Source organism: Aptenodytes patagonicus, chromosome 6 (genome assembly GCF_965638725.1).
Source record: "Aptenodytes patagonicus chromosome 6, bAptPat1.pri.cur, whole genome shotgun sequence".
NCBI lineage: Eukaryota > Metazoa > Chordata > Aves > Sphenisciformes > Spheniscidae > Aptenodytes > Aptenodytes patagonicus.
In genome coordinates, this window is record NC_134954.1 from 64,844,567 (window position 1) to 64,863,368 (window position 18,802).

Below are 18,802 nucleotides of genomic sequence, written 5' to 3' on the forward strand. Positions count from 1 at the left end.
TCTGCTTCATTTTTCCCTTATTTCAGAGAGTTGTCCATGATCTTTTTCAAGCAGGGGTCTTCCTTCAGAAAATCTTCAGAGAATCTGGGGTTATGGACTTTGTTGTCTCTTCTGCTGAAGTAACTGCATTGGTGAGAGGCTGTGAAACTCTTTGGTCTGACCCATTGTCGTGGTGGTCGTCCATCCTCCTACCGCTCTGGTCGCTTAGTATTTGCTCTGCATCCTAAAGCCCTCAGGCTCCTGTGATATTTCATACTACAGAGAATTTGGACAAGAAAAGAAATAAAGAGTAGCTCTGGGTCAGAAAGCTCCTTTCTCAGAATAGTTCAGCGCATGGTAGCCCTCTCTGTAAGTGACACACCAACCCTCAAGGAAAAACAAATGTATTTTACAGGAAGATTTTAATCAGTGAAAAGTTGACATCTTCGGAAAGTGAGAAATGCCAAAATCGATGTGAATCTGATCAATCAACCAACTAACAGTTTTTCTTCTCTTAATTGGCAGCTTTTTAAAAGCATGGTTTTTTGGTTTTTAAACCTCAGGTTTCTGTGTTGCTTCTATCATGGTTTAGGCCTCAATTCTGCAAAACACATAAGTGTATTACAATTAAACAGATTTTCTTCACTAAACAGGGGTAGTTTCTTGCACCACAGAGGTGAAGCTAAAATGTCATGTAAATGAGTTTTGAATGGACAATGTGCTTCCCATTTACTGGAAGTATGCAGAACCCAGCAAATCAATCATATCACAGTGTAGCACTTCTCAAGCCCCTGCTCCCTCCGCAGCTCCCTTGCAGAGTTCAAGGATAAAACAGGCAGTTTTTTCAAAACACGCCTTCCAGCTAATGACATGCTTCTGGTGAACAGGCTTCTCTGGGCTATATCAATGCAAAAGCTGTGCTAGCTTTTTCATGGCACTTTACACTTTACCCCTTTGCAATGCTGCAGCACCTGCAGAGGCTCTTGCCTCTAGACAGTGGCAGAGCGGGTGGGAGGACACCGACCCTCTGGGCAGCTGTTCCAGCTTAAGCTGACTGTGAATCTTGATGAAGCTGCATCTGGGAAGTGCCACTGCAGCACCTATTGACACTACAGCTGGCTTAAAAGAAGCACAGGTTGTAACAGCCTGCGGTGCTTGCATGCGTGCCTATGCTGAAGGATGTGTTTGGTCAATGCAGACAAATGTCCTATGACACAGCAGACCACTGGGCAGCCAAACTGTTGCTTTGACCCTTGCTTTTCACGTTTCCCTCTGGTGACTCAAGGATGACTACTGGGGCTTTAAAAAGTTCTTCATAAGATGAGTGTTGATCTCTGTATTAGGGAAATGTTTTCAGCTGCAGCTACAGTTGTTTGGTTGCCTTTATACCATTTGGCCTTCTAGATCAAGGGAGGATGGACAGAGTGGAGTTTAGGTTCCAACAATGTCTGTAGCCCACAATGCTACAGTTCAGAAACACAATTCCCGTAGGCCTGTGTGAAACACTTACCAAATCATCATAACTGCTCTTCGGAAAACGACCTTTATTTGAGGAACACATCTCATATGGGTTGTTTGGCTGATATCCAGGGTTCGCATGGCCGGAAGTGGTCCGGACTCTGGGGAACTTCACGGTCTCTCTATCATCAGAGGTATCTGGGTTGGGATATCCTGACTTTATCAGGCTCTTCTTCTCTGGATGTTGTTTGTGTTTGGCTCTTCAGAGGAAATGAAAGAACAAAGGAGTTTTAAAAGACCTTTTAGTGTGCCTTACTTATTGAGTAAGTCCAACTTACTGAATTGTCCACTCCCACCTTATTTTATTTTGTCCACTCCCACCTTATTTTGAATGCTCAGTCCTGTTCTGAAACATGCAACAGATTTTTCTAGCATACCTATTGCAAAACCCTTGTTATCAATGACAGAGTGCAAAGTTTGGCATCACTTATCATAGATGAGGCTAAGCTGCCAGGAGAGACAAAGGGGGACTTTGGCCTCTTTCAACTAGTTCCTAGAGTGAAGGAGTTTCCTTGACCACCACTAGCTCTAACTGACTATTCAGAGGAAGAAATGAGGCATTAATTAGGCCCAGTTAAGAAAAGTTGCCCTCGTGCCTGCAGCCAAAGCTGGACACTCAAACGATGCATTTGAATTGCTTGTGATCACAAGTCCATACATCGCACACACACTCGGCACCAGCTTGTGCACCTGCTGGCAAGCTGTGCTTGCTATGCGTGGTCTTGTAGGCATCTTTACCTGGGCTGCACTGGGAGCAAAGGCAGAGGAGCTGCTTGAGTGTTTCTATATTTATTGTATGGAGAGAAGTGAGGAGGTGCCACTGCAATTGGGAATTTGCCAGTACACCAGGAATAGTAAGCTTTAAAGAGATACTTGGCTGGAAATGGCACCTGTATTGAGCTGAAAGGGGCATGCCAGGCCTTGAGCTGAAGTGCTAGCAGGGAAAGTTGCAGAGGGTCTGAATTTGGGCCACACAGTCTTCTGGTATCAGCATCCTTCTTCAGCCTGATCCAGATGCCATATCAGTACTGGCTAGGGCAGGAGTAGGATTAATGGGTCAGGTGTGTATTTTGAAAGACTTGGCTGAAGCTTTCATGCCCAGATTCATAGCAAGAGAATAAATACTTCTGGGGAGAGCACACAGGCAAAACCAAATTCTAATGGCTACGTGACTTAAATGAACTTGTCTGCCCAACTAGGCATGCAACCACATTCACAGCCCTACCCCTCTCTAAATTTCTGCTTAGTTCTCTAGGAACATGCAGCAATGCAGCTTCTATTCAATTGTCAGAAATAATCTTACCTTACTGAAACAATAGAGACTGCTATCACTAAACTCAGGATAATTGCTCCAAACACTGTACCCACTATTATAAGGATGAGTTCACTATCTGGAAAAACAAACAAACAAACAAACAAACAAGAAACAGCAATTGAAAACTCATGGTAAATATTGCAAACCAAGTCCTGTCTCTTGAGACAGACAGACAGAAAGAAAGGAAGGAAGGAAGGAAGAAAGGAAGGAAGGAAGGAAGGAAGGAAGCAAGCAAGCAAGCAAGCAAGCGAGAGACAAAGAAAGAAAGAAAGAAAGAAAGAAAGAAAGAAAAAGAAAGAAAGAAAGAAAGAGAGAAAGAAAGAAAGAAAGAAAGAAAGAAAGAAAGAAAGAAAGAAAGAAAGAAAGAAAGAAAGAAAAGAAAGAAAAGAGAAAAGAAAAGAGAAGAGAAGAAAAGAGAAGAGAAGAAAAGAAAAGAAAAGAAAAGAAAAGAAAAGAAAAGAAAAGAAAAGAAAAGAAAAGAAAAGAAAAGAAAAGAAAAGAAAAGAAAAGAAAAGAAAAGAAAAGAAAAGAAAAGAAAAGAAGAAAAGAAAAGAAAAGAAAAGAAAAGAAAAGAAAAGAAAAGAAAAGAAAAGAAAAGAAAAGAAAAGAAAAGAAAAGAAAAGAAAAGAAAAGAAAAGAAAAGAAAAGAAAAGAAAAGAAAAGAAAAGAAAAGAAAAGAAAGCCTAAAAAACAGAAAGAAAGATGTTATTCATTCCCAGGCTTTTGGTGCTGTCTCAGTACAACTATCTGCGGACACTGAAAGGTGTAAATGGAGGAACTGATCTGCATTAAAGACCGTGTCTTCTGGATGGCTATTTTGATCCCAGCTCAGGTTCCTAATCCCATGCACTGAATGGCTTCACACAGTTGTTCCAGTTAGCTGAGGGACAGGAACGACTGGGAGGGCATAGGAGTTGCTTAAACTAGTATTGCTGCTAAAATATGTAGTTAGGTGTCAGATAGGCTCTACCCATGCTCTAGGCACATAAGGCACACTGATTTGAGATGTCAATTATATGGCACTATGAACACTGCATAAATATCCCCTATCTGAATAAATGTTTGGCAAGGAAAATTAATTTTCACTGATCTTGCTGCAGAACCAGAATGACTAAGGGAGGAAGACCTGGATTCTGTATATCTTCCTTCAACTGTGAACGGAATTGCTACTAAAACCTAGTCTTAGCTCTGCATAGCCATGGTAAGGAAAAAAAAAAAAGTAGAATTGTGTCCTGCAGGGCATAATTTCAAGGTAAGCGTGTGAAGAGTAAGAGTCTCTTGAGCTAGCCAACCTTACTGGTGGTACCTACTTGAAGATTCCAGTCTGGATTTATGAGTCTGCCATTTAGTATACTGAATGCCTATACTGGAGACACACAACATGAAACCACCAACTGTGCCATTACCAGCAGAACAATCCAGCACATTTAATCACAGGAGCATACAGCGAGACAACAGGAAATATGATTTCTCAAAAGAACATTATGCCAAACACGTGTAAAGTATCCTTGGTTATTGCTCAGCAAACTTTTTACATCAGTACCCACCAAGTGCCATATGGAGAAGATGAGGCTATTAATGGTGTTATTATTAGCAGGTCCCAAATTCGTGTTTAGATTCACAATGTGTTGATTTTGTGCTGATTTAGCATTTTCATTTGCTTTATGAAAAAGGCCTTAAAATTCCCAAAACTTTCTCTAGAAAAATATGTTCCATGTGATGAAAAATATCCTTCCTGCCAAACATTTACACCCGGCAAGATTCTCTGTGCTGCACTACAACTACCGTTAGCCAACCTCCAAAACTTTTAGGCAAAACCAGGAGAAAACACTTGAAGATCTCACAGCTGCAGACACAGGCATGTTAATCACGCATAAGTTTAAGAATGCAGCAGTGTGAGACTCCAAAGGGCCACATGAGGACATACCTTTTCCTCAAATAAAGCTAAAAGAGTTCTGAGAAGTGAAGAACCATAACTGTTCATTTTTCAACCTGCCTTTGACTGTATTAGATGTTCTGAGTTTAGGCACATGCAAACACTAGAAGGTATGAAGAATGTCCTCTCCTAATCAATGCGATGGCGGAAACTGGAGAAGGTGCAGCGAACAGCTGCAAAACTGACTCAGAAAAGGGAAAAAGCTTTGGAAGGCCCGTCTGGTTAGCTTGTCCAGATGATTACAATTATGGGATAGCACAGTTGGGGCTATCATCTCTTCACCAGTATAGAACAGTAGATACTACGCAATGCTTGCTTGCAAGGTAAAGCACAAACAAGAACCAGTGGTTGGATATTAAAGCAGAAACATTTCAAATAAGAGTAATCCACTGATGTTTTAATAGAGGGAGTGATTAATTACAGGAGAAACTAATCCATTAGTGGTGCTGAGTCCAGCATTGCATGTCTTTAGATGAGGACTAAATGTTTTTCTATCAAATAGCCTGTGTTTGACTAAAAACTACTGGCCTTAATGTAAAGGTCATTAGAGGAAAGGCTACTGTCTGTCTGAACGTGAGCTTCAAGAAGGATTTTTCCTTCCAGACGACAGTGGAATTTCTCTCATTTTTTTCTAACATTTCTAACATCCTGCTATCTATACAGGATGATGGCACCCCTAAAGGCTTCTACTTGGGTTTTTTTTTTTCTCTCAGCCAGATTAAACATTACTGGGTATTTTTCCATGCTGTAATTAAAAATCAGAAATTCTTGTACTTACTGTTCTTGCAGTTCTCTCCAGAGTAGCCCACTGGACAACTACATGAGAGAAAAAAGGGGAAAGAAAGAAAAGAAAGATCATGTCATTAAGCAGATGATCACAAAACAATAGTATATTTCCACCTTTTATCAGCAATTTCTCTGCAAGGTGCGTTCATTACAGGTTTCCTCTTTAATGCTATCTTAATATTGAATTGTTTAGTTTCATTGTTAGAGTAAAACAATCTGAGATTTTTAGAATGATTGGTGAGCTGGGCACTCAAAGTTTCAGATTCTCAGCCTGAAAAATGTTAAAAGGGCCTAATCTCTCCAAAGAACTAAGCCCTACACCTCTGAGCCAGTTGGAATTGCTACCCACTGTCTTTATCAAAAGCCTCAATATAAGGTCTGTAATGACTGGCAGCTCTTTATCTTCCTCCCATACTAGTTTTTTATATTTAAAATATTTTGACTTTACAGTAAAAAGTGTTCAGTGTGTAGCAGCAATAACTACAAAAAGAGCTGAATTAATGGATATGGGGAGTAAGGTCCCTCTGTTTATCCATGGCAGCAGAGCACAACCAGTCACCAACTCAGCTTCACCAGCAAACACCACGGCTCTGTTCTGATCCTGAGCTGACAGAAATACCCGCAGAGGGAAAACCAAGACAAAATAACATAGGTCTGAAAGTTATCAGGAAACAGAGTCCCCAGCTGATATCAGTGGAAACTTTTCAGGGATTTGAGGCAAGTCTTGCTCTAACACCTGTTGCATACTAAACGCTTCAGCATACCAGTTCCCATGGCTCAATTACTCTGAGGAAATAGTTTATGTTTATGTGGGCAACCCACAAAATAAGCGTGAAGTAGTTTATCCTCTCCACTGACTCACAGATGATCTTGGATCTCCTTGACTTTCCTCTGAGGTATTATGAGTGCACACCAATGGCTAATGCCAAGCAGTTAAAATGCCATAACTTGTGACACCATGGGAATTTGTCCGCCTGCTAGCCACCTTAGGCACCTCTCTGATTCACATAGCTGCAGGCTGTTCTAGATTGAGGGTGACCCTGTGTTAGATGTTCTTCTCCCCTATCTTTGCCTAGAATACAGGAACACAAGAAAAAGCTGAGTACTCACGACACACATTTATCATTCTTATTTTCAAAGTTAGGCATGCATTTGCATGTTGGAGTCCCTTTTTCTTTTGCACAGTACTTGTTTTCTTCTGCAGAACAGTTTTTATTGCAATCTGTATTTTTCAGAGGGAAAAAATACGGAGTGAATTGAAGATAGCCCCAAAAAGATCAGCATTGGAGAAAATTCCGCCCCCTCTTTTTTTTTTTATTGCACTGTAAATACACACAACTTTATTGTGCTTCAAAGCACCAGAATGGCTTTTTTTAGGGCTATACCTATGTAGAACAGAAACTGAAATACAAAATCACAAAATTAAAAGTAAACGGTCTTTGTTTAAACCATCCAGCTTCATCAGAATGGAAATCTGGCTAGGCTGCATCTTACATAGGCAAGCAATGACCTGCAGTTTGATCTCACAGCAGATGATTTGTATTGCCACTGATCTAAAACTGGATCAGATTAGACAGGTTAGGGGCCACAGAAGCCTACACTGGATCACATCTCACTGGCCTTTATTGTAGCCAGCTTTCATGATCTTATCATGAGTGTGTGCAATATTTGTTGTTTTTCTTAAAATCTCATATCTTAGACTTTTTTTCTGTGGTGTGAAAATTTTAGTTTTCATAAGAAGAAAATAAGGTACATCTCAGGGCTGTGGAGTATAGCTAAAAACATAAATAGAGTACTCATTAAGAGATTCAAAAGCAACAAGCAAATAAAACCCCAACAACTAACAGTTCCTAAAAATCACGTAAACCATTCTTCCCACAAAAACCAGTCTAAACACAGGTAATGCAATCCTAGAACTACCAACAAGGGCCAGAGCTCTAACAGATCGTTGTAGTGCATCGTGAGACTTCCAGTTCTGTCAGCATCCCCATAGCTGCCTCCAGGTAGCATGTAGAATTTATTCCCAAAATATGTCCTAGCAGAGAAGGCTGTGAATATAGGAGTCAATTTGTTCCATCCTTTACCTATTTAGGTTTCACTTCTTACCAAGAGTTTAACAATGCATTTAAAGAGTTGATCACTCACTGGTTTCAGTGATAATTTTCTCAGGCTTTAGTAGTTTGTTCTACTGGAATAGAATTAGGGATGTGTTTAAAGTGAAACGTGAGAATGAGTTTCTATGGCTTTCTTAATAAGACACACATTCCCTGATTTTTAGAGATCGGCACATTTGCAGACCGCCTTTTTCAAAAAGGGACTGAGACAGGGAATAACCAGGTCAGCCTTTCAGGGACAGATAAAATAGCAAGGTTCTTACCTGAACAAGAACGATCATCCCATTCTGTCTTTGAGAAATCACTTTTGCATATGCATTTTGGAAACACATTTTCTTCGCAGGATGTGGTTTGGGTATCACAATTAAAAACAGCACAATAGGTTGTTTCTTTAAAAGAGAAACAGCCAGGAAGCAAACTGAGTACTAATAATATCATTTCATAGAAAGCGGTGCACTTGCTCAGTAAATCATAAAGCAATTATTTAGCAATTCTGAAAAAAACCTTTTTTGGGGACATTGGTGCTGCAGGCATTTGGACCAGCCCTTTCTTTTCCCTTGCTCTTTACCAGTTAAGGTCCTGTTTCCATCCCACCTTCTGACCTTCTGTTTCTCAGCCTCCTACAATTGCCTCCAAACCTTCCTGCCCCCCAGTCCATGAAGAGGGAAATTCTACCCATAAGTTCATATTCTGAACACTGACTTTCTGACTCACCTTAAAAAAACTGCAGAAAAACCCCAGCACTATTCCCTTAGTTTTTTCTACAACTGAACTGTGAGGCCCAGATCCCATACAGTTCTACATAGATGTAAATGTTTATGGGCATGCAGCTCATTTCATGAGCAATATTAGTATGCTGTTTGCCCAGCATGTTGCTCTTTAGATCCATGTCCCAGTGGTGGCAATGGTTTACAAAGCTCAGCGGGTGGCATGCAGTGGATGAGATGTGATTACACTGGTGCTTTGTTAGCGCTCAGGTTTTTCTATTTCCCCCTCACATTTAGGACTAGCACACAGGAAATGTCATGGTTGAGGTGGATACAGTCACCTTCAAAGACCAAACTCAGGCTATAAGCCATGAAATGGACTCCTTTAATTATTAGCTATGCCTTTTGTGAAAACTGATTTCAAAATAGAAGCATATTAAAAAAAAGAGAAAAAGATCCATATTTTATTTAGAAAATCGTTCTCCAAGTATTAGACTTTTAGTAATGCAAGACTTTACTGGTTTAGGCCAATTAATCACTTAGCTTAGTAGCTAATCAGTGAGGCCTCATTTCAATTACCATGTTTAATTATGGAAGAAGAAGTCTAAAGAGAGTTTCATCCTGTTTTGCCAGTAAAATACTGGCTTATTCTCAGAAGCACAATATATGTCTGTATATATTTTGTCCTGATTTTTCCAGCCATTTAACACTCAGCAGGTTAAAATCAACATGCCATTGCATACTTGGGAATAAGTATTGTCTTTCTTTTCTTTACACAGGAAGTAGAAAGCCTTAATACGACAAAAAAGCCCAGCACCGAATGGTTGAGTCTTCAAAATTACCTAAGATTGAACATTCAGCTCCTTAAAATCAACAAGGCTTATGCTCTGATGGGCTTTGCTGCACACAGAAATGTTCTAAACAGCTTTGAAGATAGGAACCTCTGTTTCTACCAATTATTTACTTCCACAGTAAGGAATTACATACCTTTGTACCCAGAGAAAAAAGGCCATTTTTTTCCTGCATTTTTTATTGCAGAACCAACTGCCACTTCATTTACATCTGAGTTCTCTATAAACAGGTTTGTCACCGTTACATTCAGCGGAAAAGAAGCTTGTCCTTTTAGAGTTCTGAAAAGTACAGATAGCATAATTTTAAAGTCTCATATAATCCATATGGATAGCAGGCTAGATGCAAAGACAAGAGAAGATTTCTGCCGAACCTCCCTCTCTCCCCTAGCTTCTTTCATCCCACAATGTAGGCAGTTGCTAAGACACCCAAAAATGAGTTCAAGTCTTGCTTAGGAATACATTAATGGCCATCTTTTCAGTAGATCCAGATGTAAATAGGTAGCTGGTAAGCAAAGGCTGTTGGATTTAATGGTAACAACATCACTCCTTTGTGTGCTGTTGGCACACAACTGATATTTTTTTACTGGGCTAACCTCAAGCCAGCTGCACTGTGGAAGACCTCATCTGTTAGACCCTAATGTTTACATGCTCGCATCAGCCTGTGGTGTCATCCAGGCATGACACCATCCTGAAGCATGGTGACGATAATTCAGAGTATGACTGCAATGAATTCAGAAGGGTCTGTTTGCAATGTAGAGGTATCTATGCTTATTTTATGCTAGCTGGGTTGGGTTCAGCTGGACAGCAATGTCCCTGGGGTGAGATGGAGAACAGCAGTGACTACCTGTTCTTCAGCTGAACTTTGTGCTGCTGGGATATGCACACAAAATACCTTTAAGTGGTAGATTGCTGTAGTGCCTTAGGATGTTACTGTGCCCCATGTGTTTGTCACAACCGCTCTGCTGGAAGTTACTGCCTCACAACTCCGCTAGAACAACAGTCTGCTTAACTGCTTAATCCATGGCGTTTGCTGAAAGGGTTTACACTGCTGTGTGTGCTAGCATGCCAGGTTTTGCTTGATGTGGGTTAGGGAGCGCTCACAGAGAAGCTGGCAGAGTTCTGGGGACATTAATCTGTAACAGATGGGGATGGGAAGAGAGGGACATCTTACAGTGTCCGCCTAGATCAGCAAAGGACCTATGCCCACAGCTACAGTCACCACAGTCCATTCAATAACATCTTTGCTCAGTGTCCTGGTTTCCGCTGGGATAGAGTTAATTTCCTTCCTAGTAGCTGGTACAGTGCTGTGTGTTGGATTTAGGACTAGAACAAAGTTGATAACACACCGATGTTTTAGTTGTTGCTAGGTAGTGCTTACACTAGTCAAGGACTTTTCAGCTTCCCATGCTCTACCGACTGAGAAGGCTGGAGGTGCACGAGAAGCTGGGAGGGGGCACAGCCAGGACAGCTGACCCAACCTGGCCAAAGGGACATTCCATACCATGGGACGTCATGCTCAGTACGTGAACTGGGGAAAGCTGGCCGGGGGGGAGCCGCTGCTCGGGGACTGGCTGGGCATCGGTCGGCGGGTGGTGAGCAATTGCATTGTACATCACTTGCTTTGTATATTATTATTATCATTATTACATTATTATTATTATCATTATTACATTATTATTATTATTATTATCATTATCATTATTTTATTTCAATTATTAAACTGTTTTTATCTCAACCCACAAGTTTTTCTCGCTTCTACTCTTCCAATTCTCTCCTGCATCCCACCAGGGCGGGGGGGGAGTGAGCGAGTGGCTGTGTGGTGCTCAGTTGCCGACTGAGGTTAAACCACGACACTCAGCCTGCCATCAGGAGACCAGTAAATGCACAATGAGATGCAGTGAGCTTCTGTAATGAGGGTGTTTCTTAAATTAAACTGGGACTCCAAGTAGAACCTGTTCATAGGAACCTCAGAGTTAACTTACAATTTCAGAGACATGTCAGATATCACAGGACTGCTAGTTATAGCACAGTGCTATAACCTACATGGTGCTAAAAGTGGGAGATCCACGGTGGAGCTGTCTCAGCCAGCCCCCTTCACAGGCATATTGGAAATCCATGGGGTAAAAATGGGGCCAGCATCCCAGAAACTTTAAAAATACAAAAAGAATGCCCTCATTTAACAGGAGGCGTACTGAACTGAACTCATTCCATGTCCTTTCTTGAACTGAGTACTCCACGGGAAACAGATTAAAATTAGGTGTGTGGGAAGCACGCACTGTGCAAAAACCAAACTGGCAAACTTACTCAATTTCCACAATGACAGTCTGTCTAAAGCTTGTTAAATTTCTGAAGGCATCTGTAAACTGTAAAAGATAAATGAATTGGAGTTAAAGGCAAACAGAAACAAAGATCAACATCACATGAAGGACTGAGGCTTCAGCTGTAAAGTTTTAATCCAGAACATGCTACTATAGGCACAAATAAAGCAGGCTGATCTGTCACATCCACCATGCAAGGTATTGCAGAAGAGGAGTGGTGGGATGGTGCTGTAACACAGGGAATATAGGAGAGCAGTGGAGGGATGGAGAGACACGATTTGAATGACTGTCAGGCAGTGCATTAGGGTTGCCTGGCTGGATAGCTACAGATACTCCCTTGCAGACTCATCGCTTAGAAGGGCATCTCTGCGGTACCAACCTACGTACAAGTAGAGGGAAGAGGGAGAAGTAGGCATCCTAACAGATGGCATGTGTCCCTAAGATGCAGTGAAGTGCGATTGTCAGGGGTTGATCTTGTGGGGAGAAGCACAGCACTGATGAAAGCACTGGGGGTTGGATGGGGTCAGTAGAAAAGTCACTGCTCTTCCTCATCCCATGTGAAGCAGGGAACAACTGGCGGAGGCAGCTGCCTCCAACTGCCACACAAGCAGGAGGCACCATGAGAAAAGGATAAGATGTCTAAGTCAACTGAAATGAAAGATAAACTATCCCTCTTTGTAATAAAATAAAAATTATTTTCTATGCTATTTTCACTTTTGCATACTATTACATATCTATTCTAGTGCTGCATATCATGCACTTTGTAGCCATGTCATGAAAAAACGTTGAACAAAAAAATTGAGGAAAATATTTTTTAACATTCTGGAGGGACAATTTTTGATTACTTTCTGATAAAACATTCACAGGAAGCAATATAATAATATGAAGAATTTGATAACCATTTCTGATGAATTCTGAGTAATATTTGGTGAATATTTTTTGATCAGCCATCTGGTAGAGTTGCATATCTCTTCTTCCTTACCTCCAGAACGTGACATAAGCAAATCCACTTGTTTCAACATGGCAGTATAAATTAAACTGTTCATCTTATTTCTCCAGGAAATCTATTACAAGATTTTATTTATAATCATAAAACGCTCAAAATGTGTAATATCCATTTCACTAATAGCATTAAAATACTAATATTGGTATGCTTATGGAAGAGGCTTATTATTTAGGTATTTAGACACAGCTGGACAGCCATTCTGAAAAGTTTGTGCTGTGTGGAAATGAGGGCTTTCTTAAAAAAAAAAATTGTTCATTTTTACTCATACCACTGAGTATTACTGAGCCCTCAGCAAACAGCAGAGATCAGAAACTAAATGAGTTGGAAAACTTTGCTCAGCCCCATGGTTTCTGGAGAGGGAATGGTGAAAGATACAGAGCAATTTATGAGAGAAGTTCCCAGAATAGAAGTGGCACTAAAAATGCAGATATTACTTATTTCAGGTACATCCCATCACTTCAGCAAGAGCCATGCATGTACTCATCTGAGGGCAAAATTCAAGTCTTTTATGAATAGGTCTAAACTAGTGTGAAGCATTCTTTGAAAGAAGTAGATTTCTCAAGTGAAACTCTCCTAGGCTCCACATTAAAGGCAGCATGTATACCCTCTGTCTGCATGACATTCAGGAAAGCATTAAATACACAGAAAAGGTTTTAAAAATCGTCACTCACAAACTCTGTTATATTTTGGAACACCTCTTCATACTGCACAGAATTTATAGGTTGAACACTTTTACTGTAAAATTCTTTCAGTGTAATGACCCCTGGGAATATTTTTCCTGGAATGAGAACAGAGAATATTAATTAATTAGAAAGCATTCAAGTAAGTCAAGTTTCATCTTAGAGTTCTCCAGCCTTCAGAGACGGGGAAATACAATGCAGAAATCAATCAGTGCTATTTTTCATATACTGGAGGAATCAGTAGGGGACAAATGTTTGCTCATTCAATTCAGCCACAATTCAGGACATACTCTGGCTAACTGGGAAGCAGGCAGGATACTGGGCTCAACCAAACTGGCCAGACTATGAAACTGAATAAAGTTAAACTGTAAGCATGGCCTGAAGCTAACAAAAGAGTCCATCTGAGGTGTTACAGCATTTAGTGAGAAAATACCTATATTAAGGACTTCAAATTTGCAGTTGCAGCCACTAAGCAGCTAACGTGGTTCACCATATCTGAGAAAGTGATTCAGTATCTACCTGCTTCTTTAGGCTTACAAGTAAATTTGAAAATCCTGCCTGCTGGCACTTAAATAAGAAGCCCCATTTGCTCACACGCTTGGCAGTTAGCAGCATCTCAGAGACACACTTCAACAGGACTGTGATGAGTCTTTAGCAATAGGGAAAATCAAGCCGGTTGTTCAGAGATCTTCATGGGTTTGGGCTTTTTTAAATCCTGGACATTAATATTGATGTCAGGTTTACACTTGCATTTTTTCCTGCTTTTCACTCATTTTAATCTCCACTACCCCTGACAGAAAACTTGCCTTCTTTTCCTAGCACATTAGCCTCTTTGGCTGTTACTGTTTTGTGAGATAACAATCTAGGTCATTGTAGCAGTGGCTGTCTGCAGAGCAAGGCATTATTCAGCAGTCACTTTCCCAGACTGATTATGTTTTCAGTTATAACATGAGAACAAGGGATATGGGAAGAAAAATTCACCTGAGCAGTATGAAGCAACTAAAAATATAGATTGCCCTTCTGCAACTCACCTCTGTGACAATCCTTGTTCCTATAGTAGAATCCATACTGGCACAGGCATATCAAAGTGCTATTTAAAGCAACACATTTAGCCAAATTTGTTCCACAATGGTTTGGGTTGCACAAGTCCCCTGCTACAAAGATGAAAGATATTGACATCAGGATTTCTATGAATTTGCAATAGCCAGTTCATATATAAAGTAGTTCGTATATTAAATAGTTCATATATACTTCTACTAAAGGAAACTACCAGGTATATTTTATAGAGTATAGATGCAATTAGAGAGCACATGGCTATGTCTTGCTTGCTTAATGTCTGTATAGTAACTGTTTTCCCTACCCAATCCAGCAGGATATCACAGTGAGGACACAGAGTAAGGCTGAAATTCATTATCTGTCGTACTGAGCACTCCCAATCTAACTCTACTTAATACAACTAAAACCAAAACAAACAAAAAAAAGTATATTGAGGGTGGCCAAAATCAGTGACTAAGTTAGAAAAAGGCAGACTACAATAGCCTGTGCGTCTTTAATACTGCACTGGTAGGTACTTGCCTTATTATAACACAGTGTCATGGTAGGGTCCTTTACTGCAGACATTAATAAAATGAAAACTCCCAAGTTAATCATTATAGTATACATACCTCAATAGATATCAGAGTATGCTGCTAAGGAATTTGTTGCAGGGCTTACAGCTGTCACCATAATACGACTGATTATATTAACTGGCCGCTATACCATACTTCTACAGCAGCAAAACTTTGCGGATTTGTGCTGACTGCTGCCTTCTACTTACTTGCTGGAATTGTTGCTGAAGATGATGATGTGCTCATTCCCGGAAAAGGGAAAATAACTTAATATGTCAGCCCTGTTAGTGCCTTGGTTATGCTGAGGCTATCGAAGGCAGCATGGTATGATGCCTCAAAACCTTTCCTAATCCTGCTTCTACCTTGCCCTGTACTCTACCCAGTGCCTTGCCCTTATTTCCTGCAACCTGTTGTTCAGTGTGATTTACCCTGCATGCCCGCCTGTGATATCTCTTCTCTGGCAACCTCTCTCTCCACTTAATTTGCTCTCTCCCTGCAAATTTTCTCTGTCCAAAGGCTAGGCAGGCTCCTCACATCTCTCCCTCGCCCCAGATGCCAAGCTTGTCATTGCTACCCCAAGACCAGGGCAAGGTTCTTGTTTGCGCCCTCACAGCATCTTCAGTGTATCCAGAGCATCCTGTGATTTATGCCTCTGTCCTGAGCCAACCCAGGTCCTCTTCAACACCAACATATTTAAACACTTGGAAGACTAGTAGCACTACAGGAAAAGTTCCAGCTAATCCTTCCTTGAAAATCAACGTGTGAGAGGCTAGCCTAGAAACATGCACAGCAATAAGAAGGAGAAAACTCTTAGAAAGATGTGATAGCAAATCCACCAGAAGAAAGAAATTTAGAGAGCAGTAGGACATTAGAATAATCTCAGTTATATTTAATTTTTTATAGGGTATGCTCTTTGCCTAAAATGGTCACAGTTATACTTTGTCTAAGTAATTATATATTCTGTAAGGATTTTAAAGTATGTATTTCAAATCTATACATAATTTGTTAGTTTACAAGCAATTAAAAGTTATATTTCAATATACATTATATATAGGATGGTAATTACAGTTCTCTTCCAAGTCACCAAATTCTGCTTTTCACCCTGCCTGGTTTCTTTCACTTAACTTCATAGTACATTCTCATAGGTGAGGTAGAGATATTTGTGCCAAGGGGAAAAATACAGTAACTCTCTTTCATCCCCCCAAAAGTGGAAAGGAAAACACTTAATGAAGTTTCATTGGCTAGAGGGATCATCTCCAAATAATGTTTTTCCAGAGCTCCTACTGAAGCCAAATTCTTTTTCTGGAGGCAGAGACCACAGGTAAAAAGAAACAAAGCTTGTGAAATCCTCCCCAACACTTTCCACTTGCAGCAAAAGCCAGCAGGGAAGAGTGGAGGGGAGACAGAGTATTGACCAGGTGCTCTTTGTCTCCCCTGGTACATCCCACTGGGACGGGGCTTGGCAGGGCATGGGGGATTCCCGGCAGGGACCACGCTGTGGCCCCCAGCCACAGCCCCTGGCACTCAGTCCCATGCTGGTGTGTGCCCTGGCTCCTTCCCTGCCCCCTGCTCCAACGAGCCATAGGAACAACTCCCTGCAGGGCCCGGTCACTGGCTTGGCCTGGGCGCTGGGTCTGCGGGTATCCTCTTGCACCTGGGACTGGTGCGGGAGGCAAAGGCACCAAGCATGAAAAGGGCAGCCTCTTCAAATCTTCCCCAACACTTTCCCCGTACAGCAAAAGCCAGTAGGGAAAGAGGGAGGAGTGGGCAGGATTCACAGGGAAAACTGTAAAGCAGAAAATGTCCCTGCATCGCAAGGACGTGTGAAAGAGATGTGAGTTTGGGGTCTGTTCAAGGAAGCAAAGGCACCAAGCAGGAGGGGACAGGGTTGCTGAAATATTCACCAACACATACCCCCTGCAGCAAAGACCAGAGGAAGACAGGAGAGAAGATGCAGCTCTGATCGGGGGCTCTGTGACTCCACCAGGAAAGAAACTCGGGGAAACACAGGCAGGGGAATTTGTCCCTGCCTGTGGGGGCTGCAGAGCTCCCTGGGACTGAGTTACTCCAACGTGTCTTCATGAGGGGCTGCCTGACGGCTCTTTGCTCCTTACCTGTATCTGTTGGGGTTGTCGTGTCAGGTGGGGCAGTAGTCGTTTCAGGGTTGGTTCCTGATGAAGGGAAAAGAAGAGAGATGGTAGCACTGCTTAGTGTTGTGTGGGGGAAAAGGCTTGGGGAACTCTGTGTGTATAGGACAAGCTGTGAGCGGGTAAGTGGCGGGGACCTGCGTAGGGACTGAGCAGCCACAGCCCTGGGCAGCCTTGCCCTGCCGTTGGGCTCCCCCTGGCCATGATGTCGGTGTAGGCTGACGTGTCCATGGCCCCTTCACTCCCAGATACCAGGGCCTGAGCACCTGCCTCACACGGACAGTGCATTGCCCCCACCTCAGCTGCACTCGCTGGCCACAGCCGGCTCAGCCACGGGCACACGCGTGTCTCCTTGCAGGAAAGCTCCCTCCGCCTGCCCAAGGCAGCACCACACGGCCAGCACCGGCTGCCAGAGCAGGTCGAGGGGTGCCATCAGACTGCACGCAGCCTGCACACTCTCCGTTACCCCACAGTGGCCTTCTCCCCACCATCATTTGGAGGAAAGTCTGAGGCAGCCAGTCCTTCCAGATGGTGGGCAGGCATGATGGGAAAGTAGGGTGCCGGCAGGAAGGATGCGCTCATCCAGTCCTACCGTGGAGGAAGAGCTGAGGGGGTGGCTTACCCTCCTCAGGGTGACCCCAGAAGGAGTTTCGACCCACCGGGATGGGGCTCCCCAGCACCCTGCTGGGACAGGGCTTGCAGGAGCATGGAGGATTCCTGGCAGGTACCGCTCCGTGGCCCCCGGCCACAGCCCCTGGCACTCAGTCCCATGCTGGTGTGTGCCCTGGCTCCCTCCCTGCCCGTGCTCCAATGGGCCATAGGAACAACTCCCTGCAGGGCCCGGTCACCGGCTTGGCCTGGGCGCTGGGTCTGCGGGTATCCTCTTGCACCTGGGACTGGTGCGGGAGGCAAAGGCACCAAGCATGAAAAGGGCAGCCTCTTCAAATCTTCCCCAACACTTTCCCCGTACAGCAAAAGCCAGTAGGGAAAGAGGGAGGAGTGGGCAGGATTCACAGGGAAAACTGTAAAGCAGAAAATGTCCCTGCATCGCAAGGACGTGTGAAAGAGATGTGAGTTTGGGGTCTGTTCAAGGAAGCAAAGGCACCAAGCAGGAGGGGACAGGGTTGCTGAAATATTCACCAACACATACCCCCTGCAGCAAAGACCAGAGGAAGACAGGAGAGAAGATGCAGCTCTGATCGGGGGCTCTGTGACTCCACCAGGAAAGAAACTCGGGGAAACACGGGCAGGGGAATTTGTCCCTGCCTGTGGGGGCTGCAGAGCTCCCTGGGACTGAGTTACTCCAACGTGTCTTCATGAGGGGCTGCCTGACGGCTCTTTGCTCCTTACCTGTATCTGTTGGGGTTGTCGTGTCAGGTGGGGCAGTAGTCGTTTCAGGGTTGGTTCCTGATGAAGGGAAAAGAAGAGAGATGGTAGCACTGCTTAGTGTTGTGTGGGGGAAAAGGCTTGGGGAACTCTGTGTGTATAGGACAAGCTGTGAGCGGGTAAGTGGCGGGGACCTGCGTAGGGACTGAGCAGCCACAGCCCTGGGCAGCCTTGCCCTGCCGTTGGGCTCCCCCTGGCCATGATGTCGGTGTAGGCTGACGTGTCCATGGCCCCTTCACTCCCAGATACCAGGGCCTGAGCACCTGCCTCACACGGACAGTGCATTGCCCCCACCTCAGCTGCACTCGCTGGCCACAGCCGGCTCAGCCACGGGCACACGCGTGTCTCCTTGCAGGAAAGCTCCCTCCGCCTGCCCAAGGCAGCACCACACGGCCAGCACCGGCTGCCAGAGCAGGTCGAGGGGTGCCATCAGACTGCACGCAGCCTGCACA

The 18,802-nt window shown here is 43.2% G+C and overlaps 1 protein-coding gene across 1 annotated transcript; it reads right to left on the reverse strand.

Moving 5' to 3' along the window:
• Positions 1–204: 204 nt before the first annotated feature.
• Positions 205–18,578, reverse strand: MUC13 (mucin 13, cell surface associated). Its single transcript, XM_076340606.1, has 13 exons — positions 18,485–18,578; positions 18,315–18,371; positions 16,932–16,988; positions 14,242–14,364; positions 13,202–13,308; positions 11,511–11,569; positions 9,343–9,485; positions 7,912–8,037; positions 6,645–6,756; positions 5,527–5,564; positions 2,801–2,888; positions 1,490–1,697; positions 205–255 (listed from the first exon to the last, which is right to left on the reverse strand). The coding sequence occupies exons 1-13, from the start codon at positions 18,576–18,578 to the stop codon at positions 205–207; spliced, it is 1,263 nt and encodes a 420-aa protein (XP_076196721.1).
• Positions 18,579–18,802: the final 224 nt, after the last annotated feature.